This window comes from Palaemon carinicauda, chromosome 43 (assembly GCF_036898095.1).
Source record: "Palaemon carinicauda isolate YSFRI2023 chromosome 43, ASM3689809v2, whole genome shotgun sequence".
In the NCBI taxonomy this organism is placed as follows: domain Eukaryota; kingdom Metazoa; phylum Arthropoda; class Malacostraca; order Decapoda; family Palaemonidae; genus Palaemon; species Palaemon carinicauda.
In genome coordinates this window covers 12,795,888-12,819,228 of record NC_090767.1, presented here as the reverse complement: position 1 = coordinate 12,819,228, position 23,341 = coordinate 12,795,888, and the positions used below count along the sequence as shown (strand labels likewise).

General features: G+C 47.6%; 1 protein-coding gene across 1 annotated transcript in view; it reads left to right on the top strand.

The window, feature by feature from the left end:
* Positions 1-23,341, top strand: part of LOC137633586 (speckle targeted PIP5K1A-regulated poly(A) polymerase-like) — a 388,889-nt gene that overhangs the window by 361,221 nt on the left and 4,327 nt on the right. Inside the window, exons 7-9 of the mRNA XM_068365855.1 lie at positions 1,735-1,883; positions 2,016-2,092; positions 2,205-2,393. Of these exons, the coding sequence (XP_068221956.1) occupies positions 1,735-1,883; positions 2,016-2,092; positions 2,205-2,393 (415 nt within the window). The remainder of the gene's footprint in view (positions 1-1,734; positions 1,884-2,015; positions 2,093-2,204; positions 2,394-23,341) is intronic.

Genomic DNA, 23,341 nt, shown 5'->3' with positions numbered 1-23,341 from the left:
CTCTGCCATTCATGAGCGACCTTTAAACCATAGTAACCTCCTGCATATTTTAAGGTTTCGGACAACCACCAGTGCCGCCATCTCTTGTAAACATTCTGAAAAAAGTTTTTGTGACAATTATTATTGTAAGGAAAAAATAATTCTTTTTTTTATTATACCTAAAATCACAACTAGTGTATGATTATACTGAGCATATTATACGATATTATGTTGATCCTTCCGAACGACTGTGTAATAATTGATTACTGGTACTAATATAGAAAATTCTAGGTTTCGGACAATTAGGTTAGCCTACCAACAGGTTTACACAACAGAGCCTGAGTGCAGAACTGTAAATCATCATCCTCATCATCATCCCCTTAGACGCCTATTGATGCAAAGGGCCTCGGTTAGATTCTGACAGTTGTTTCTATCTTGAGCTTTCAATTCAATACTTCTCCATTCACCATTTCCTACTTTGCGCTTCATAGTCCTCAGCCATGTAGGCCTGGGTCTTCCAACTCTTCTAGTGCCTTGTGGAGCCCAGCTGAACTTTTGGTGAACTAATCTCTCTTAGGGAGTGCAAAGAGCATGCCTAAACCATCTCCATCTACCCCTCATCATGTTCTCATCCACATATGGCACTCGAGTAATCTCTCTTATAGTTTCTTTTCTAATCCTGTCCTGCCATTCAACTTCCAATATCCTTCTGAGGGCTTTGTTCTCAAATCTACTAAATCTATTGGAGACGGTTTTATTGTCATTCTATGACTCATAAATAAAGGTAAAATTACCGTTAAATTTTCTTATTTTACTTGAACATAAAATTATATACAGTACTGTAATTAAAATTAATATATTAAAAGATTTTTATGTCAATCCTTCCAAACTACGACCCTACTAATGAACCATTTGCAATTAGAATACAGTAACAACGACAAAAGAGGTCAAAAAATAAATATTTTCATAATTCCAAAAGTATTTCTCCCTTTACACAGTAATATACGATATATATCCATAGTTGTGGAATGATCTTCCTAATCTTAGGGTAGTTGAATCGGTAGAACTTCAAAAGTTCAAAGTTATAACAAATGTTTTCATGTTGAACAGGCTGACATAAGTCTCTTTATAGTTTATATATTATGACATATCTGTTTGATGTTACTGTTTTTAAGATATTTTGTTGTTAATTTTTTCTCATATTGTTTTTTTCCTTTTTTCCTTTCCTCGCTTGGCTATTTTTTCCCTATTGGAGCCCTTGGGCTTATAGCATCTTGCTTTTCCAACTAGGGTTGTAGCTTAGCTAATAATACTAATAGCCCATCTTATTTCTCTTCCTCTTGTTTTGTTGAAGTTTTTATAGTTTATATAAGAGATATTTATTTTAATCTTGTTGCTCTTCTTAAAAGATTTTATTTCTCTCTGTTTCCTTTCCTCACTGAGCTATTTTTCCTGTTGGAGCCCCTGGGCTTATAGCATCCTGCTTTTCCAACTAGGGTTGTAGCTTAGCGAGTAATAATAATGGTAATAATAATAAAGAGCTCAAGGTTTTTAGTTAGGAAAAGTACAAATTACTTTTAAATTTTTCATTTTTAAAATATTGAAGCAATAAAGAAAATATCACTTGGAACTCTGGAAACCTTTAGTGTTGTGGATGCCTCAAATGGTAAGGGATGAAGACGACTGCAACTTGGCAAAAGTCGACTTTAAACTACTAACATCAAGTGCACAAAGCTACAACGATTTCCTTTTCAGAACGACTCTTGAGAACTTTTTGCGGCCGGACTTCCCCGTTGCCGTGGCCTGCGTGTTTGGGTCGTCGGCCAATAACCTGGGCTTCGTGGGGTGCGATGTCGACTTGTACGTCCACCTTGGGGTCAATCCTTGGAGCGCGGGAAGCAAAGGTTAGTCGTTGAATTTTTTTTGAATCTCTAGAGGAGGACGTTCGCATAAGCGTTGCAAATGAGACACGCGAGATCCATCTTGGTTTTTATAATTTCTAACCTCGAACACTTTCTTTTCTCTCATCTTTTCAGCACAAAAGGAGGCAAAAGCACGTGACTTGACGTGGTACCTCGCCAGGAAGTTGAAGAATTCGAAGCGAGGGTTCAAGGTGAGTAAAATCTGTCAGTTTCCGCCTGTCTTCAGGATGTGTGTGGTTGCTACCCCACCCACCCACCCCCGTATCCCAGCAACGATTACTGATTTCATCCCACACCTTTCAGGTTCAGGCGATAGCCAAAGCGCGTGTTCCCATCGTCAAGTTCGAAGATGCCTTGACGCACCTGCAGGTGGACCTCTCCTTCCGCAACGGAATGCCTGTCTACAACACGCAGCTCATATGTCAGTACACGCGCACCCACATGCTCGTGAGGCCGTATCTGATGGTCATTCGGTACTGGGCTAAAATACAGGTAGGTGATAAGTATAGACCAAGTTTCGTTGTCCCTTTTTTCAGCTATATACCAGACTGTATTCGATGCATCCTCTCGAATGCCTTCTATCAAAGGCATCCTCTTCCGCCAAACCTCTTCTCGCCATATCATCCTCTTTTCTCCATATCATCTCTCTCTCTCTCTCGATCATCTCCCCAGCTGTGACCAAGTTGTGGAATGATCTTCCCGATCGGTTAGTTGAATCGGTAGAACTTCAAAAGTTCAAAGTTGCAGCAAATGTTTTTATGTTGAACAGGCTGACATGTCTCGTTTTATAGTTTATGAAAGATCTGTTTTAATGTTATTACTGTTCCTAGGATATTTTATTTTAATTGTTCATTACTTCTAATTTAGTTTATTTCCTTAACTTACTGGGTTATTTTTCCCTGTTGGAGCCCGTTGGCTTATAGCATCCTGCTTTTCCAATGAGGGTTGAAGCTTAGCTAGTAATAATAATAATAATAACAGGTTTCTCTCAAGCCCGCCTCACTCCCTCCCCACCATCCATCCTTACCATCTCAGTCGTGACACTTATAACCTCTGTAATCTTTACTATGCCTGCCATTCTCCTTATTTCATTCTTTTCTGATATTTCAAGCAGTGGTATTCCCATGAACAGCCTCAGCACTCTCATCTCTATCTCTCAATCTTTGCTTCCAATTTCCGATCCATACATTAACGCTGATCTTATTTCTGCACTATAGCTCTTGACTTTTACCTAGATTGGCATTTTCTCATCACACACAACTCCTGCTCCCTCCACTTATCCCAGGCTGCTTTTATCATATTCTCAACTTCAGCCTCACACCCTCCTTCCTGACATATTAGATCCCAAGTATCTAAATATTTCTACCTCTTTTATAACAGAAGCTGTACTTTCATGTATGGCTATCCTTTCTGGTATGTATTTTATACTACTACAACATGCGCTAATGGTATTAAGGGTAATGTTGCACAGTATTGCTATGTTTCAGCATAGTTTGTGTGTGGTAGCGTATGTTATGAAGGATTCGATCATTTATTAATTGTCTCAAAGTTAGGATGTGGTTCCTCTTTCTTTTGTATTGCAGTAGTATCCAGTCTTTTTAAGAGTGATTCTCCTTTGTGTTTGTTTGTATTTGTCTACGAGTTTTGTTTACGCATTCTCACTCAAGAGTCACAAGTGAGTGAGAGGTCATCAGAGAAGCCTGAAGCAAATTAAAACTTACTGCCCACTATAACCCTCAGCCAACCTTCTTCAAAGACTCTTACCTCTCTACCACCACCCTTCTTAGTTCTTCCTCCCTTTCACCAGTAATCACCAAATCTTTTCTGTTTAACCCTTCTACCCCCAGGCTATTTGGAAATTTCCAACCCTTAACCCCCAGGGGTTATTTTTTTTTCAAGAACATTTTGCAGTATATTTTTTTTAAATTGCTCTAACAGCCTTAATTTTCGTCATAGAGAGGTCAGGTTGGTCTCATTCTCTTGGAAAATGCCTGAAGTTTGTCAAAAAATTATCAAAAATATGAAAAAAAAAAATTTAAATAGCAGTTTTTTGCAAGGACGTACCGGTACGTCCATGGGGGTAAACGGATGAGTTTTGTGAAACGTACCAGTACGTCCTTTGGGGGTAAAAGGGTTAATGGCACTCAAGTGCCATATATGGATGAGATCATGATGATTGGTAGATAGAGATAGTTTGGGCATGTTCTTCGCACTCCCCTTGAGAGATTAGTTCACCAAACATTTTGACTGGGCCCCACGAGGCACTTTAGTCAATTTTTTTTAGCGAGGCAGATTTGCACCGACTCGCAGCGGTGCCATTTTAGCTCTGAAAAGTTTCCTGGTTACTGATTGTTTGGATAAGATAATTCTAACCAATCAGCGATCAGGAAACTTTTTCCGAGCTAAAAGGGCACCGCTGCGAGTCGGTGCGAATCTGCCTTGCTAAAAAAAATGTACTATAGTAGAGTTGGAAGACCCGGGCCTACATGGCTGAGGACTATGAATTGCAAAGTAGGAAATGATTAATGAAGAAGTATTGAATTAAAAGCCCATGATGGAGACGACTGGCGAAATCTAACCCTTTGCGTCAATGGGTGTAGGAGGAGGTGAACTCTTCACTTAACACATCCACCATCACCACAACAAATAAAGATAGTTGATGCAGTCCCTTGGTGTGTGATATAAGTAATGATAATCAGACTATTGACTAGTTTGGAAAGACACCTCTGTAGTTTCATTGTGTCCAACCTCCACTGTTGCTCATTTTTTGTAACCTTTTTCATTTCTACATAAGAAGGTGATGAATGCAAGAGTAGATGGGAGACGTACAAGATGAAGGCCAAGGTTTGGGTGGATGGATGGAGTGAAGAAAGCTCTGGGTGATAGGAGGATAGATGTGAGAGAGGCAAGAGAGCGTGCTAGAAATAGGAATGAATGGCGAGCGATTGTGACACAGTTCCGGTAGGCCATGCTGCTTCCTCCGGTGCCTTGGATGACCGTGGAGGTAGCAGCAGTAGGGGATTCAGCGTTATGAAGCTTCATCTGTGGTGGTTAATGTGGGAGGGTGGGCTGTGCCACCCTAGCAGTACCAGCCTAACTCGGTTGAGTCCCTGGTCAGGCTGGGAGGAACATAGAGAGGAGGGATCCCCTTTTTTGTTTCATTTGTTTGATGTCGGCTATTCCCCCCCCCCCCAAATTGAGGGAAGTGCCTTGGTATATGTATGTATGTACATAAGACATAAGACTAGTGGGAATACAAAAAAATAATTATTTTTGTGTCATTTTGAGAGCCAGTTGTACATTTCCTTATATTATTCTATAATTATATTATCTTTGAGTAATTTAGTATGTTGACTGATATTAAGATATTAGTTATGTAAACAATACAGTAATTTCTGTATTATTATTATTATTATTATTAGCTAAGCTACAATCCTAGTTGGAAAAGCATTATACTATAAGCCCAATGGCTCCAACAGGGAAAAACAGCCCAGTGAGGAAAGGAAATAAACTATTATCAAAAAGTAATGAATGTATATGAAATATCTTGAGTTCAGTAACCATGTTGAAACAGATATATTATCATAATAAGTAGCTATGATATGACATCTGTTTTAGATTTATATATATTCATTACTTTTTGATAATAGTTTATTTCCTTTCCTCACTGGGCTGTTTTTCCCTGTTGGAGCCATTGGGTTTATAGTATAATGCTTTTCCAATTAAGGTTGTAGCTTAGCTACTAATAATGATATTATGACGATCTGTTTCAACGTGGTTACTGAACTCAAGATATTCCATATATATTCATTATTTTCAATATAGTTTATTTCCTTTCCTCACTGGGCTGTTTTTCCTCATTGGAGCTCTTAGACTTTTAGCCTCCTGCTTTTCCAGCTAGGGTTGTAGCTTAGCAAGTAATAATGATAGCAATACAGTAATAGAGTAGTAACACGGTTCACAATTCCACAAGATTCCTGGTATGTTTTTAACTATTTCTATATTTCAGTATTTGTACAGAAAATATGATCCAATTCACGTCTTTTTATCCAACCTCACGTCGGTTTGTAAGTCGTGAATTACCGTATATTTCCCGTGTCATTAGACGTACCTTTTTTTCCTGAAAGATGCCCAAAAGAATCACCCTGCCTCCTGTCACTAATGAAAAGTTGTATAGTGGAGTTTGACAACCTTCAAATACCCAACTAGAGGCATACAAGCACTCACACTAACCACATACATACATATACCAAAGTCACTTCCCCCAATTTTGGGGGGTAGCCGACATCAACAAGAAACAAAACAAAAAAGGGGACCTCTACTCTCTACTTTCCTCCAGCCTAACCAGGGACTCAGCCGAGTTCAGCTGGTACTGCTAGGGTGCCACAGCCCAACCTCCCACATTTCCACCACAGATGAAGCTTCATACTGCTGAGTCCCCTACTGCTGCTACCTCCGCGGTCATCTAAGGCACCGGAGGAAGCAGCAGGGCCTACCGGAACTGCGTCACAATCGCTCGCCATTCATTCCTATTTCTAGCACGCTCTCTTGCCTCTCTCACATCTATCCTCCTATCACCCAGAGCTTTCTTCACACCATCCATCCACCCAAACCTTGGCCTTCCTCTTGTACTTCTCCCATCAACTCTTGCATTCATCAGACATAAAATATAAACCCAGAATTATCATTTATTGAAGTACAGTAGCAAATTATACATTTGTTTTGGTAATCAGCTGATGACTCACCAACGCCCTTCTACAAGCAAACTTGCAGATGACATTATGACACAGTTGTTGATGCAGTATTTATTTATTTTCTCATATTTTGTAGTTATTTTGTGATAAAGGAATAATTTGATGATGACTCCGTTCCCTGAGTTCCAAAATAATACAGACAAACAGTTGCTGAATACAACATTGAAAAACACATCTCACTGTTAGTCGAGTGCAGTGTTACCAAGTTAGCAGAAAAGTCACCAGACCTAAAATCAAACATACAGTAGCAAGAGTATTCCACCTAGAGGAATTTCTAGACTTGGATCAATGATTAATTTTGGGTGAAAATGTGTAGGTTATAGGAGGAATTTTGGAAAGACACTGTACAGTGATACCTCTGGATACGAAAGTTTCTGCTTACGAAAAATTCAGGATACGAAAAGCAATACAAAGATTTTTATGCCCCAGTATACGAAAAAATTTTCAGGATACGAAAAGCTTACGAGATCCCAACTCGTCGCCGAGAGTACAGTACCTTTTTTTTCAGGGTATCAACCCTTAATTTAAGTGTACAGGTAACAATATACCTTCACTGATCCAAATGCTTTACATACAGTACCGTAACTTTTATACAGTAGTAAAGAAAATGGACCGTTTTCTTAGGGCTTGGAGGGGATAACTAGGCTATAACTACATTATTGAATAATCTCATGGTGGTTTATGGAATGGATTAGGCAGTTTTTAACGGTTGGGTTAATTATCGAATGATAGAAATGGCTGCATTGCATGTTTATTACTACAGTTTAGTGTGTTTATGAAAGAAAAGGTGACTTTTTGTAAGGCTTGGAACGGATTAGGCTATTTACATGTAAAACGCGACTCAGGATACGAAAAAATCAGGATACGAAACCGTATCCTGAACGGATTACTTTCGTATCCTGAGGCATCACTGTATTACATTTGGCAACACTGCTTTCTTGTAAACAACAGGGAAACACGTGTAGTTGTGGTGGCACTACAACTCGTTACTTATATAAATATCTTAAAATTGAGATAACTGGCATGCAGTTATTTAATATTAATTTAAACATTTCGTAATATATTAATTTTCTTATTCCTGTTCTAGATATTAATCTTTGGCACTGTGTTCAATTAGTTCATTATGCATGTTGCGTAAGATTTTCCATAATTATGACCATCCTTTACATTAAGATCTTCATGGACAGTTCCATCCTGTTTGTAATACTAAGCATGCAGTTAGTTCTATTAGTCAGGCCTTCTCCATCATGAGGCTCAATACAACGCAATACTCTAGAAGTTTTATTCCAGCTGTGACCAAGTTGTGGATTGATCTTCCTAATCTGGTAGTTGAATCAGTAGAACTTTAAAAGTTCAAACTTTCAGCAAAATTTTTTATGTTGAACAGGTTGACATAAGTCTTTTTATAGTTTATATATGACATGTCTGATAATTTTTTGGAGGAAGGAAAATTAGTTGTAGCAAAAGAGTGGGGAAATAGAGTAGGTGGATGTAAAAGAGCTAATAAAACTGGGGGTAAAAAGTAAATATCAAAGAAAATTATGTAGGGATTGCAAGTGATGTGTGGCAAGAAGTTTGTTGGAGGCAGCATGAGGATGGGCAGTGAATGGTGGAATGAAGGAGTGAAGGTAAAAGTGGAAGAGAAAAAGAGGGTTTTTGAAGAATGGCTGCAGAGTAATTGTGTTAGAAGTATGAAAGATATATAGAGAGAAAAATGCGGAAGTAAAGCGCTAGGTAAGTGAGGCAAAGAGGGCAGCTGACCTGAGGTAGGGTCAGGGATCGGGTCATTCATATGAAGAGGATAAGAAGAAGTTTTGGAAAGAAGTGAAGAGAGTAAGGAAGGCTGGTTCATGAATTGAAGAGACAGTGAAAGATGGAAATGGGAAGTTGTTAAAAGGAGAGGAGGCAAGGAAAAGGTGGGTGGAGTATTTTGAAAGTTTACTGAATGTTGAGGATAATAGGGAGGCAGATATAATTGCTGTTGCAGATGTTGAGGTGTCAATGATGGGAGATGAGAATGAGAGAGATTACAAGAGATGAAGTGAGGAGAGCACTAGATGAAACGAGAGTAGGAAAAGTGTCTGGTATGGATGGTGTGAGAGCTGAGATGTTTAGGGAAGGGGGTGTGACTGTACTTGAATGGTTGGTGAGATTCTTTAATATGTGTTTTGTGTTGTCAATGGTACCAGTAGATTGGGTTTGTGTGTGTATTGTACCACTATACAAGGTTAAGGGAGGTGTTCATGAGTGTTATAATTCAAGGGGTATTAGTTTGTTGAGTATAGTTGGAAAAGTGTATGGTAGAGTACTGATTAATAGGATCAAGGATAAAACAGAGAATGCAATCTTGGAAATACAGGGTGGTTTTAGAAGAGGTAGGGGTTGTATAAATCAGATTTTTACAGTTAGGCAGATATGCGAGAAATATTTAGCAAAAGGTAAGGAGGTGTATGTTGCGTTTATGGATCTGGAGAAAGCGTATGATAGAGTTGATAGGGAAGCAATGTGGAATGTGATGAGGTTATATGGAGTTGGTGGAAGGTTGTTGCAAGCAGTGAAAAGTTTCTACAAAGGTAGTAAAGCATGTGTTATGATAGGAAATGAAGTGAGCGATTGGTTTCCGGTGAGAGTGGGACTGAGACAGGAATGTGGGATGTCACCGTGGTTATTTAATTTGTATGTTGATGGAGTGGTGAGAGAGGTGAATGCTCGAGTGCTTGGACGAGGATTAAAACTGGTAGACGAGAATGACCGTGAATGGGAGGCAAATCAATTGTTGTTTGCGGATGATACTGTACTGGTTGCAGATGTGGAAGAGAAAGTTGGTTGATTAGTGACAGAATTTGGAAGGGTGTGTGAGAGAAGGAAGTTGAGAGTTAATGTGGGTAAGAGTAAGGTTATGAGATGTATGAGAAGGGAAGGTGGTGCGAGGTTGAATGTCATGTTGAATGGAGAGTTACTTGAGGAGGTGGATCAGTATAAGTACTTGGGGTCTGTTGTTGCAGCAAATGGTGGAGTGGAAGCAGATGTACATCAGTGAGTGAATGAAGAATGCAAAGTGTTGGGGGCAGTTAAGGGAGTAGTAAAAAATAGAGGGTTGGGCATGAATGTAAAGAGAGTTCTGTATGAGAAAGTGATTGTACCAACTGTGATGTATGGATTGGAGTTGTGGGGAATGAAAGTGACGGAGAGACAGAAATTAAATGTGTTTGAGATGAAGTGTCTAAGGAGTATGGCTGATGTATCTCGAGTAGATAGGGTTAGGAACGAAGTAGTGAGGGTGAAAATGGGTGTAAGAAATGAGTTAGCAGCTAGAGTGGATATGAATGTGTTTAGGTGGTTTGGCCATGTTGAGAGAATGGAAATTGGCTGTCTGCTAAAGGTGATGAATGCAAGAGTTGATGGGAGAAGTACAAGAGGAAGGCCAAGGTTTGGGTGTATGGATGGAGTGAAGGAAGCTCTTGAGTGATAGGAGGATAGATGTGAGAGAGGCAAGAGAGCGTGCTAGAAATAGGAATGAATGGCGAGCGATTGTGACGTAGTTCCAGTAGGCCCTGCTGCCTCCTCCGGTGCCTTGATGACCGCGGAGGTAGCATCAGTAGGGGAATCAGCATTATGAAGCTTCATCGGTGGTGGATAGTGAGGGAGGGTGGGCTGTGCCACCCTAGCAGTACCAGCCTAACTCAGTTGAGTCCCTTGTCAGGCTGGTAGGAAGAGAGAGAGGAGACGTCCCCTTTTTTGTTTCATTTGTTTGATGTCGGCTACCCCCCAAAATTGGGGGAAGTGCCTTGGTATATGTATGTGTGTATATGACTTATCTGTTTTGATGTTACCATTTTTTAAATATTTTATTGTTAATTTTTTCTCATCGTTTATTCATTTCCTTACTTCCTTTCCTCACTGGGCAATTTTTCCCTGTTGGAGCCCATGGGTTTATAGCATCTTGCTTTGCAACTAGAAAAATTTTGTGTGTCAGAGGTGCTGAATACGAATTGCTGCTTAGACAGCTTGTAAAATTCTAATTGTTCCGTAACTGAAATACAAACCACGCTGTTTAATATGGGTTATTACTTCGGCGTAGCTGAAATGACAAGCCAATAGAATTTTAACAAGTGTTTACTACCCCACTGCTAGTTAGCGGGGATAGGGAAGGGTAGCTTGCTACCCCCCCCCCCCCCCCCACACACACACACACACACACACACACACACACCTGTGAAGACTTCACTTTGCTTTTGGCTCGGGTGATGAACAGACGTGTCTGCTCTCACCCTCACTTGACTGCCATTAATCTGTTTTTACTTTCTCTTTTTCTACAGAGTGTGTGAAGTTGGCCTCTATTAATAATGCGTACGTGTCCTGGGTTACCTGACCGCCCTTGTGGGAATTTTATGTCGGCGGTCAACACAGATCCTCACACCTTGTGTCCTTAATGTAGGGGCCAACGGTGTGATAGGGGTAATGTATGCGGTGAGTGTAGGGAGTGGTCTACCTCCCAGTGGGAGAGTTTTGCCTGGCGCCGGAAGAAGAAGTCCAAAAGTGATTTGTTCCAACACGAATACTTACCTCGAACTACTTTCTTAGGAGTTACCTGTAACCTCCTCTCTACCGACCAGAGTTTTGTGTAGTGTACCCCCCAGCCCATTTTCTATAGAGTCCTACCCCCGGCATTAAAGAATGTGCCCCGAGGGTAGGCTTATCGTAGGTCATGTCTGCCCGGGTCAACAGCTTCAGTAAGTTCTCTGGTCGCGACGTGTCAACACGTCGCCCTCGTTCTCTATCGATCCTTTGTGTGCGTTCTGAGTGTCCCACGTGTTCCCCGCGTGGTAACTTGTGTTTCCAGTGTACTTTTCCCGGGTGTTCCTGTGTGTTCACCCTCCACCCGCGTGCTTACCCAGTGTATTCCTTGATTCCCTTCGTGCTTGTGTCTTGCGTGTGTGCATTATGGAGCAAATCTGCTGTTGTCCGGGGCATAGGGCCGGTAAATCGTGTGGAGCGTTCCTCTCCAAGCCTGAAGTGGACCCTCACTCCCTTTGCTCCTCCTGTAGGGGAAGGGTTTGTTCGTCAGCAGATACGTGCCCCGAGTGTGTAGGCTGGAGTGATATCCAGTGGGTACGTTACGGTACTAAAAAGAGAAAATCGGCGAAACGTTCCCCCAGAAAAGCTAGCGTTACTTCGCCGCTACCATCACCCAGTGAGCGGTCCGACGGGGCCTCTGTTTCGCCGTCCCCTACACAGAGTAGGGGCCGAGGTAAGTCTGTCGTGGAGAAGGAACAAAGCGGCCTTCCCCAAGAGTCTAGTGAAAGTGCAGAACCCAGTAGTGCGTCCAGAGAGTCGGCCCTTGTGCTCGGGGGGCACGTGTCCTCCGATGACCCCTTGTGGGGTAGTAACGCGGTGTCTGTGTCTTCGCCGCCCTCGTGGGCCTGTGCTTCAGGGTCTTCGGTAGGCGGAGATAACCAGAATAAGTTAAGGTCTTCGGGTAATGATGCCTTCGGTTGGAAGCTTCCGAAGACACCAGGTAGGTCCCCGTTACGAATGGAAGAGGACCTGGACCCCTGGCTCCCTAGCATGGAGCGCCTTGAATCGTTCCCGGCCCCCCTCACGGAAGTCCCCGAAGATTTCCTTCAGCCGTCGACCTCGGGCACTGAACGCGTGAAGAAGTCCCCCGCAGTCCCCGCTACCGCCCGACATACGATAAGTACAGTGTCGTCGGGTTCGTCGGAAGATGGTTTCTCGTCGGGGGAAGAAGTCAGGAGAAAACACTGTCGTCGGAGAGAGCGGTCCAGGAGCAGGCGTTCCCGTTCTAGGTCGCGCTCCAGGTACAGTAGGAAGCGCTCCCGCTCCCCAGGGCGTAAGTACAAGAGGAGTAGGTCTCCTGAGGGCGACTGGGTCTTCGTACCCCGGGAATCAAGGGTGCCTTGTTCCCCGGACCTCCGGTCCAGAGAGTTCTCGCCAAGGATGCCGTCCTCCAAACACGACCTTGACCCTCGCAACCAAGCTCGCAGGAAGGACTACAGAAAGGCGTAAGTCCTCGAAGCCTCCGGTTCACCCCGCCCAGCGGGGGGAAACGCGCTTCTTTTCGGGCGGCCTGGCCGAACCAGCCCAGCTGGTGCGGCCTTCGGGTCGGAAGGAACGGTTCCCACTGTCGGGTCAGCCCACGGGAACCGCGTCCTCGGCACCCAGAGCCCTTGAGCGGACGAGAGTCCCCGCTGAATCGGCGATGCCTGCGTTAACCCAGGCCCCTGGTGCGGACGTCCCCGCCGATGAAGTCCAGTACCTCGGTAGGACGGCACCCCTGGCTCCAAGAGCTAGACGTCCGGTCGGTTTGCCCGGTAACCCAGCTCCCCGGTCCCAAGCCGGGACCTCGGCTGACGGGAGGGAGGGTTCCCCAACGGAGGACTCGGCCTATAGGAGGGTGGTTGGCCTTATCAGGAGGCACCACAAGATTGAGGAACCTAGAGCTACGGACGAAGACTACTGGAGGTCAAGCCTGTTACGGATTATGCAGATCCCTACCCAACCTAAGACGTCTCTAGCGCTTCCTCTAGCCCGAGATCTGGTCCAAGGGCAGGAGTATGTGGACAAGGTGGTGGCTAGTAATGCCGAGGCCCCCAAAACTCAGAGTTCCTCAAAATTGCTCCAGGGCCTCAAGACTCAGAGCTAAGTATATGTGCCAGAGGGGCGTCGCCCAGGCCCCTGTAAAGTGGAATCATCCTTTGACATCCTGAGTCAGGGCGTCTCAGAGGATAGAGCCTCTTCGGTCCCAGTGTGTTTCTCGCCATCGGAGGCCTCCTTGATGGAAGAAAAGTCAAGGGATCTAGTGAACGTCTCCTCTTGGCTGGACTGGTGGGCTTCCACCTTAGTAGGAGTACAAGCCTCGTTCGACCCCGCGGACCCTGACCAGCAGAGCCTCCTGAGAGAACTTATTACCTCCGGGGGTAAAACACTAAAGTTTTTAACATACCAGTCGCTCGCCTTGACAGCTAACTGGGTACTCCGTAAGAGAGACACCGTACTGGCTAAGGTGTCCCGGAAGGTGCCAGACAGGGAAGCGCGGCCCATGAGGAGCTTACCCTTGTGGGGGGAGTCCTTGTTTCCCCTGAAAGAACTAGAGACCATCACGGAGAAGGTCTCGAAGAAGAAGGAGTCTAACAACCCCAGGCCTACGCCTTCTAGGAGACCGCCCTACAAGAGGTCCGTCTCGGATAGTGCCGCGACGGCCCAGGCCTCTCCCAGCACGACGAGGAGAGAGGCTCCCTCTTCCTCCTGGTCCTCAACGCCTCAGCCCTCCCGTAGGGGAGCTCCATCTTCCTCAAACTCCTTCAGATCAGGTTACTCTGCCTCTAGGAGAGGCCGTTCAAGCCGCTCCTCAGAAGGAGATAGAGTGCGAGGCCCCCTATCCCCGCCCAAGCCTCGGGTTGGGGGATGCCTCAGACTACATTGGCAAGCATGGAAGGCTCACGGAGCGGAACCTTGGACAGTGTCTGTACTAAAGGAAGGCTACAGACTACCGTTCTTAGCAGAACCACCCCCTCTTATCCCGGCCAGCCGGGCGGAATGGCTAGCTCCCAAAGACCCGTTGAAGAAGACCGCCCTTCAAGAGGAGGTGTCCTCCATGTTAGAGAAGGGCACCATGGAAGAAGTTCTTCTCCCAGGCCCGGGTTTCTACAGTCATCTGTTCCTAGTAGAAAAAGCGACGGGAGGGTGGAGACCGGTTATAGATCTGTCGGCTCTCAACAAGTTCATCAAGAAGACGGACTTCAAAATGGACACTCCGAAGACAGTCCTGCTGTCCTTGAGGGAGAAAGATTACATGATGACCATAGACCTCAGGGACGCCTACTTCCAAATTCCGGTCCACCCCTCGAGTCTAAAGTTTCTCCGGGTGAAATGGGGTTCCCAGATCCTGCAATTCAAGACCCTTTGCTTCGGATTGTCAACAGCGCCCCAGGTGTTCACGAGAGTCTTCACGACTGTCCCAGTGTGGGCTCACGAACGAGGCATTCGCCTCATCCGATACCTGGACGACTGGTTGCTTCTTTCCTCCTCGAAGGACCTCTAGGAGGAACAAGGGATGAAACTCCTCCAGTTTTGCAAGGATCTGGGCATCGTAATCAACCCGGAAAAATCAAACCTATCCCCATCCACCAGAATGAACTACTTGGGAATGACGTTAGATACCATTCTGGGAAAAGCCTTCCCTTCGGAGGACAGAATAAACAACCTCATGAATATCATTCGGCCGTTCCTGTAGGGGCGCCCCAGGAGAGCGAAAGTCTGGCAGAAACTGATAGGTCACCTGGTCTCATTGGAGAAACTAGTTCCCCAAGGGAGGGTAAGGCTCAGAGCTGTACAATGGAACCTGAAGAACCTCTGGTGCCAACTGGACTCACAACAAGTCCTAATCCCAGTTCTACCAAACACGAGACCCTCCCTGGAATGGTGGCATTGCCGGTCGAACTCACTCAAGGGGATGCCCTTCGCGAGCGACCCCCCCAAGTTACTACTGTTCACAGACGCCTCCAACTAAGGGTGGGGAGCCCATCTCCTTGACGAAACAGCACGAGGGACCTGGTTGGACGGGGAAAAGGAACGCCACATCAATGTCCTGGAGTTGAAGGCAGTCCAGAAGGCTTGCCTACACTTCGCAGATCTTCTAAAGGGGAACACCGTGGCGTTGATGTGCGACAACGCCACGGTAGTAGCATACATAAAGAAGCAGGGAGGCTTGAAGTCGAAGGAATTGTGCGATCTCACCATAAAAATTCTAGATTGGGCAGAAGAGAACCAAGTGGTGTTGTTAGCGAGGTTCATTCTCGGGAAGAAAAACGTGCTGGCCGATGGTCTCAGCAGAGTGGGCCAGATAGTAGGGACAGAATGGTCCCTTCTTCCAGAAGTAGCCAAGCTCATCATCCAACGTTGGGGTTCCCCGGTGATGGATCTCTTTGCAACAAAACTCAACGCCCAACTCCCCGTATATTGTTCTCCTGTACCAGACCCGAAAGCAGCCTTAGAAGACGCCTTTCAGCACAAGTGGGACAATCTAGACGTGTACGCTTTTCCCCCTTTCACGTTGATAAGGCAAGTGCTCAACAGAGTAAGGACAGCCCGAAACCTAAAGATGACTTTGGTAGCGCCCTTGTGGCCGGAGAGAGAGTGGTTCACGGACCTAAAGGACCTGGCAAGTCAACCACCGTGGCCTATGCCCGACAGGTCAGACCTTCTGCATCAACCTCATTTTCTCAGGCTCCACGACAACCCACTCTCCCTACGTCTTCACGCCTGGAGACTATCGAGCGGCTCCTGAAGAAAGAAGGATATTCTTCATCCACTGCTAAGAGAATGTCGCTATACCTGAGAAAGTCATCAGCCGCGGTCTACCAGGCTAAGTGGGCCTCCTTCACGAAGTGGTGCTCTGAGAAGCACATTAAGCCCCTTAAGGCCTCTGTCCCAGACATAGCAGATTTTCTGGTGTTTCTTAGAGATAAGATGGGAATGTCAATCCCAGTCATAAAAGGGGTTCGGGCCGCCTTAGGCCAAGTCTTCCTCCTGAAGGGCATCGACCTGGGGGCCTCGAGGCACATAGCGATGCTTGTCAAGAGTTTCGAGCAGTCCTGCCCCCCACAGGCGAGTAGGGTGCCCCAGTGGGACTTAACCCAGGTCCTGAAGATGTTGTGTGGTCCCCCTTTGAACCTTTGAAAGATATCGTGGACAGAGATCTCACTGTCAAGGCCGTCTTCTTGCTGGCCTTGGCGTCCGCTAAGAGAGTGGGTGAGATCCATGGGGTGTCATATGACGTTTCTCATTCGAAGGGGTGGAAAGAAGTATTCTTCAAGTTCGTCCCCTCTTTTGTGGCTAAGACTCAGAACCCAGCAGTCTGGGATCCGAGAATCGAAGGTTTTTCAATACTTGCCATCCCTAGGACGAGTAATTCAGAGGATTTGAAATTATGCCCTGTACGGACCATTAGAAAATACCTTGAAAGAACGGCTCATCTCCGCCCAGGCATCAAGAGCCTCTTCGTATCCACGGGTATTACTAAGAAGCAAGTGTCCAAGAACACCATTTCCTTGTGGTTGAGGCAAGTTATTGCCAGAGCCTACAAGGAAGAAGGCATAGCAGTGCCAGGCACCCCCAAACCTCATGACATCAGAGGCCTGAGCACGTCCTTAGCCTTTGAGAAAAACATGGCAGTAGGTCAGATCCTGCGAGCAGGTACTTGGTCGAACCAGTCAACCTTTACTGCCCATTACCTCAAGGACTACTCGAGGAAGTCCTTAGACGGGTTCTCCATTGGAACAGTCATCTCCGCCCTCCAAGCGGTGTAACGGTAAAAGCCCCAGGCTCAATCACGGCTAGCAACCGGGAGACACAGGTGCGTTTTCCTTCCATCCTACCCAGTTGCTTCCTAGCCTCATTGGGGAGTACCAACTTATACCATTGGATAACACATTCTTCACAGCTACGCTACTGGAGGCAACATCAGAAGAAGTTTTTTCAAAGGGTGAGTACTTAGACACTAACGTGAACTCTTTGTGTAGTTACCCTCTCATCCGTTTTCTAGTAGGTACCGTTATTCCTGGGCCTCTTGGCCTCCGCTTACCGGGTCAGGGGGTCAGAATAGCACTCCCGCCTCCTAAAGTGTAAGTCTCCTAAGAAAGTAGTTCGAGTTAAGTATTCGTGTTGGAACAAATCAAAAATTTTAAGTAATTTTTATTTTTCCTAACATACTTACCGAGAACTACTTTCGGGTAATGGCCCTCCCTTCCTTCCCCAAGTGCCTCTCTTCCCTTGCAAGCATTGTGCTAATCCAATAGAACTTACTGAAGCTGTTGACCCGGGCGGACATCGACCTACGATAAGCCTACCCTCGGGGCACATTCTTTAATGCCGGGGGTAGGCCTCCATAGAAAACGGGGTGGGGGTTACACTACACAAAACTCTGGTCGGTAGAGAGGAGGTTACCGGTAACTCCTAAGAAAGTAGTTCTCGGTAAGTATGTTAGGAAAAATAAAAATTACTTAAAATTTTTGATATTTCTCTTTCAAAGGCTTCTTTAAAGAGAGAAAATCCCAAGGCCTCTTCTTCTGTAGCCCAAACCTCCTCCGAAGCTCCCACTCGATCGGTCTCTTCCGAGAGGCCGTCGAGGGGTAGCGTAGGCCTTAGTTCTGTTAACCGATCTCGGGGTGCGGGAGAGGTAGTAGCCTCCCATAGCGAGGCAGCTGCCCCTCCTCCCCCAGAGGAGGATATTGATTTCTCTGTAAATAATGATTTGTTACAGCTTTGGGCTTCCTTGGGGCTTCAGGGTTCGCCCTCCAAGGAAGCCCTGTTTGACATGATCAAACTGGGAGCAGCTGTTAAGCAATCACCGGCAATAGCAGACGTAGATCCTCTGTCTATCGTCGACGTTGTTATAACGGAGGCCTCCGGTGTGTCTGATCAAACTCCTGCTCCTGTTGTTGCTGAGGTAACTGAAGGCTCTGATTCCCCCTCTGAACATTCTTCGAGGGTGGAACTTAGTCCCACGGTCTCTCCTGCTGGTGATTCTCCCCCTCGAGGGAGTTCACTTACAGAGACTCCTCTGCGGAGGACTTATGATGGTCAGCTTACTGATCCCACGGCCCCTAGAGGGCGTATAAGGCAGAAGGCTCGTCCTCCCCTTCGCCATAGAGGACTTCCTTCTCCTCACAAAGGAGTTAGGAGGCACCTCTTCGGCTCGTCATCCCCGCAGTCCTCTGCGGAGGAGACTCGCCATTCACCGATCCTGCCAGCTACCACCTTAGACCTCTCCGGAGATCGTTCACGATCTCCTTTGGTGGAAGGTCGCCCTTCGGGACCCCCTGACCTGTCACCCTCCAGACCTGCTGACCTGCCGTCACCCTTCAAGGCTGCTGACGCGCTATATGCACCTTCTAATCCTGTCATTGCACAGGCACCGGTCCCTTCGGGGCACAATGGACTTGAGCGCAAAACTGCGCATCAGTCCCTTAAGCGCCAGGTACCCCCTGCGCGCCATCACGCTGCTGTTCCTGACTTAGCACCCCTGTGCTCACCTGCGCGCATGCATGCGCCTGTTCCTGTTCCTACACGCCAGGGTCCCCCTGCGCGCCCACGATCTCCTGCGCGCCAGAGCCCACCTGCAGTTCCTGCTATAGCGTGCCAGCGCTCGTCTGTTCCTGCTACAGCGCTCAAGCGCTCTACTACTCGTCAGCGCTCTCCAGTGCCTCTGCGCACTTCTGGAGTTAAGCGCGCAGTTGCGGTCGTTCCTAATACAGCGTGCAAGCACTCACGGGCGCGCCAGCGCACTCCTACGTTCCAGCGCGCAGTCCAGGAGGTACCTAAGTTAGCGCACGGGCGCTCACAGGTACCCCTTCCCTCTTCTTCCAAAAGGCGCACTCCTGTGCACCCGAATCTTGTAGCGCGCACAACTCAGCAGCGCACACCTGCGCGCCCGAATCCTGTTGCGCGCTCCATTGCAGCAGCGCACTCCTGTGCGCCCGCATCCTGATGCGTGCACCCACGATCTCCTCGGGGCAGTTCTTGCACCACCTGTGCAGCACTCGCCAGCGCGCATACTGTATTCACCTTTGCGCTATCACGAGATAGCGCAATCGCGTCCTCGCCCCGTGCTTCCAGATACGCGCGCTCCACACCCATGCGCTAGAGACATATCTCCTGCTCACGCGCGCCCAACAGTCTCGCCCGCATGGGCTCTTCAGTAGGTTCCTGCGCGCCCGCGTGAGCAAAGGATTGCGAAATTCCTACCGCGCACGATCCTCCTGCGCGCGATCCAGGGCAGGGCTCATCACACGACCACCAGCGCGATCCCGCACGCTACTTCACGGGGCTTCAGGCGGACAGGTCACTGTCTCGTTCCCCTCCTCGCAAGCGCAGAACAGCGCGCTCGCCGGAGGAGGGGAGGTTTCCGAATAGGTCTAAGGACTCTTTTCCTTCAGCTTCGTTCAAGGCGAACCATCGTTTGTCGACTCCTCCTAGGGATCGATCGATCCCCTTCCCTCCAGAGGGAGTGTCTGAGCGCGACTGACAGCCAACAGTCCTGGTTTGGGACCATAGTCAGAGCCCTCATGCAGGCTTTTAAGCCTGTGTTCTCTGAACTGGGTCACAAAGCAGTTGCGACTTCGTCTGCCCTGAAGAGGAAGAGAGGAGTCCCCTCCGTGGTGACTTCTCCGAGGGCTAAGCTGTCTCCTCGGAAATCCTTGCGCAAGGCTCCCTCTCCCCCCTAGACTTTCTCCCTCCCCTGTGGATGAGGATTTCCCATCCTCAGGGGAGTCGGACGAGCCGGTCCGTTCCCCCATCGCACCAGTGGGGGAAACTCCGCCTCTCCCTGAGAAGTCTTCTTGCACAGGAGTGGATCCATTACTAGAGTCCTGTATCCCTCCCAGGAGGGAGCCGAAGGACTCTAAGACTTCACCTAAGTCTTCTGCAAGGATCAGACAGGAGCCAGCGAGACCTTCGGAGAATGTCCACAAGCCCCCCCCCAAGGAAGAGCCACTGGGGACAGGAGACTTTGCTGCTAGCCCTTCGGGAGGAGAGCTTCAACAGTCAGAACATGCGTTCTGGCAAGTTCTGACCCTCATGAGAAATCATAACGGGTTTCTGGACCCAGAGATTCCTCCTCGTGAGGGTAAGGACACGATCTTGGACTGAGTCTACGGCATCCAGAAACCCTCTAGGGCCAGTGCAGTTTGCCCTGGTCACAAGGGATGAAGAGTGCCAGAGACAAAGTCAAAGGCCAGCTCTCTGAGCTTGCCTCCTCCAACAGATCCAGCGCCAGTAACAAACTCCTCCCTCCTCTTCGAGTCCACCAGAGGAGGTATTTTGAGATCTTAGAGGAGACTTGTTTGGGTCTTCCTGTTCACCATTCTGTGGAAGAACTCACTGGGGGGTCCCTCTAGAGAGACTCTCCAAGCGGCAGGTTTCGTATTCTGCTACTGAGATCTTAAGCCAGCAGAAGGTGACGAAGTGTGCCATGCAGGCAACCTCGTGGCTTGACATCTGGCTGCGGTCTCTGGGCATCCTGGTGTGGTCTGAGGATCTGTCCAAGGAAAGCACCAGGAAGGCACTGGAGACATTCTTACTCTCAGGCACGTGGACCATCGAGTTTCTGGCCCACCAAGTCTCGAGCTTGTGGGCCAATACGATCCTGAAACATCGAGACGCAGTTGCTGAGAGATTTCACCAGAAGGTCCCCAGTTCCGACGTTAGCAGACTCAGACACTCTTCCGTACTCGGTAAGAGTTTGTTCGAGCCTAAGGACGTGGAGCTAGCCGCTGAGAGGTGGAGGAAGTCCAACCAGGATTCCCTCCTCCATAGGGCCCTGACATCGATGCCCTACAAACTTCCAGCAACCCAGCAGTCCAGCTAAGAATGCGAAGAAGACGACAGCAGCAAAGCCAAAGGTGTCTAAGCCCTTTCCTGTCAAGGACAGGAAGGGCAGAAAGTCCTCCAGGGGAGATAAAAATCCTAGAGGGAGAGGCCGAGGCCGTAAATGCTAGGATTGGCAGTCCCCCTGCATGTCCACCAGTGGGGGGATGCCTACAAAGTTGCGCGACAAGGTGGCAGCAACTCGGGGCAGATACCTGGACGATTTCCATGATTGGTCAGGGATATCGCGTCCCGTTCCCATCATCTCTACCTCCCCTGACAGCGAAGCCAGTGTCATTGAGCTCCCTTACCATGGGATCGGTAAGGGGGCAAGCCCTCCGGGCAGAAGTCCAGACCATGTTGAAGAAGGACGCTCTCCAAGAGGTGGTAGACGGGTCCCCAGGCTTCTATAGTCGACTCTTTCTTGTAAAGAAGGTGTCTGGAGGCTGGAGATCAGTCATCGACCTCTCGACCCTGAACGGGTTTGTCAAACAGACACCGTTCAGCATGGAGACGGCAGACACGGTCAGACTTGCAGTGAGACCACAAGACTTCATGTGTACACTGAACCTGAAGGACGCTTACTTCCAGATCCCATTCCACCCGTCTTCAAGGAAGTACTTAAGATTTTGCCTAGACAACAAGATCTACCAGTTCAAGGTGCTGTGCTTTGGTCTCTCCACAGCTCCTCAAGTGTTCACCAGAGTGTTCACCCTGATGTCGTCTTGGACTCACAGGATCGGTATCCGTCTCCTCCGTTACCTGGACGACTGGCTGATCCTAGCAGACTCAGAGGCAACCCTTCTTCGCCACCGAGACAAGCTTTTCGAACTTTGCCAGGATCTAGGGATCATGGTAAATCTCGAGAAGTCCTCTCTGCAGCCCTTTCAGAAACTGGTATACCTAGGCATGGTCATAGACACCAATTTCCACAAAGCCTTCCCATCAGACGACAGGATAGCAAGGCTGAGGAAGGTCGCAAGGCCTGTCCTCAAACGAGAAGAACTTCCAGCCCAAGCGTGGTTATGTCTCCTCGGCCACCTCTCTTCCCTGGTCCGGCGTCAATGACCTCAGATGTCAGGATGCCTGAAAACTTTAAATCAATCAATCAATCAATCTCTTCCCTGGCCCGTCGGGTTCCCAGTGGTCGCCTCAGAATGAGATCTCTCCAGTGGCGACTCAAGCCTCGGTGGAATCAAGGACACGATTCCCCAGACACTCTGATCCCTATGGGTCCTGCGGAACAGACGGACCTTCACTGGTGGTTGGCAGACGAGAACCTACGAAAGGGAGTGGATCTTCTCGTCCTTCCCCCGGAATTGATGTTGCTTTCGTACGCGTCAAAGAAAGGGTGGGGTGCCCACGTTCTGAACCACAGGACCTCAGGCCTGTGGTCAGAATCAGAAAAGTACCTCCACATAAACCTGCTAGAAATGAAGGCCATATTCCTGGCACTTCAGAAGTTCCATCAGGTCCTGGCTGGCCACTCTGTGGTGGTGATGAGCGACAACACCACAGTGGTGGCTTATATCAACAAGCAGGGAGGTACCTTTTCAGAACAGCTATCCCATCTGGCAGTAGAGATACTGAGATTGTCCAAAGTCCATTCGGTCACACTATCGGTTCGCTTCCTTCCAGGCAAGAGGAATGTGCTCGCCGACTGTCTGAGCAGAGCGACGCAGATAGTGAGTACCGAATGGTCTTTGGATCCTCAAGTAGCCAACAAAGTCCTGACTTTGTGGGGTTTCCCAACTATGGATCTGTTCGCTACAGCGCTGAACTTCAAACTGCCGCTGTACTGCTCCCCAGTCCCGGACTCCAAGGCTCTCTGGCAGGATGCCTTCCAACAACGGTGGGACAACATCGATGTTTATGCCTTTCCCCCGTTCTGTCTGATGAAGATGGTGCTCAACAAGACCAGAATATCGGTCAATCTATCGATGACCCTGATAGCTCCGCTATGTCATCACGCAGAGTGGTTTCCGGACCTTCTGCAACTCCTTACGGAGCTCCCGAGAACTCCCTCCACGTCACGAGCTACTCAAACAACCACACGCCAACATCTTCCAAAAAGCCGTAGCTTCGCTTCGACTTCACGCCTGGAGACTATCCAGCACCTCCTCGCTGAGAGAGGATTTTCGCAGCAAGTTGCGAATAGGATGTCTGGACACCTGCGCAGGTCATCCGTAGGGGTCAACCAGGTGAAGTAGCGAGTTTTCTGTGGTTGGTGTCGTGGAAGGGGTATCTCTCCACTCGATGCCACTATTCCAACAATAGCGGAGTTCTTCGTGTATTTTCGGG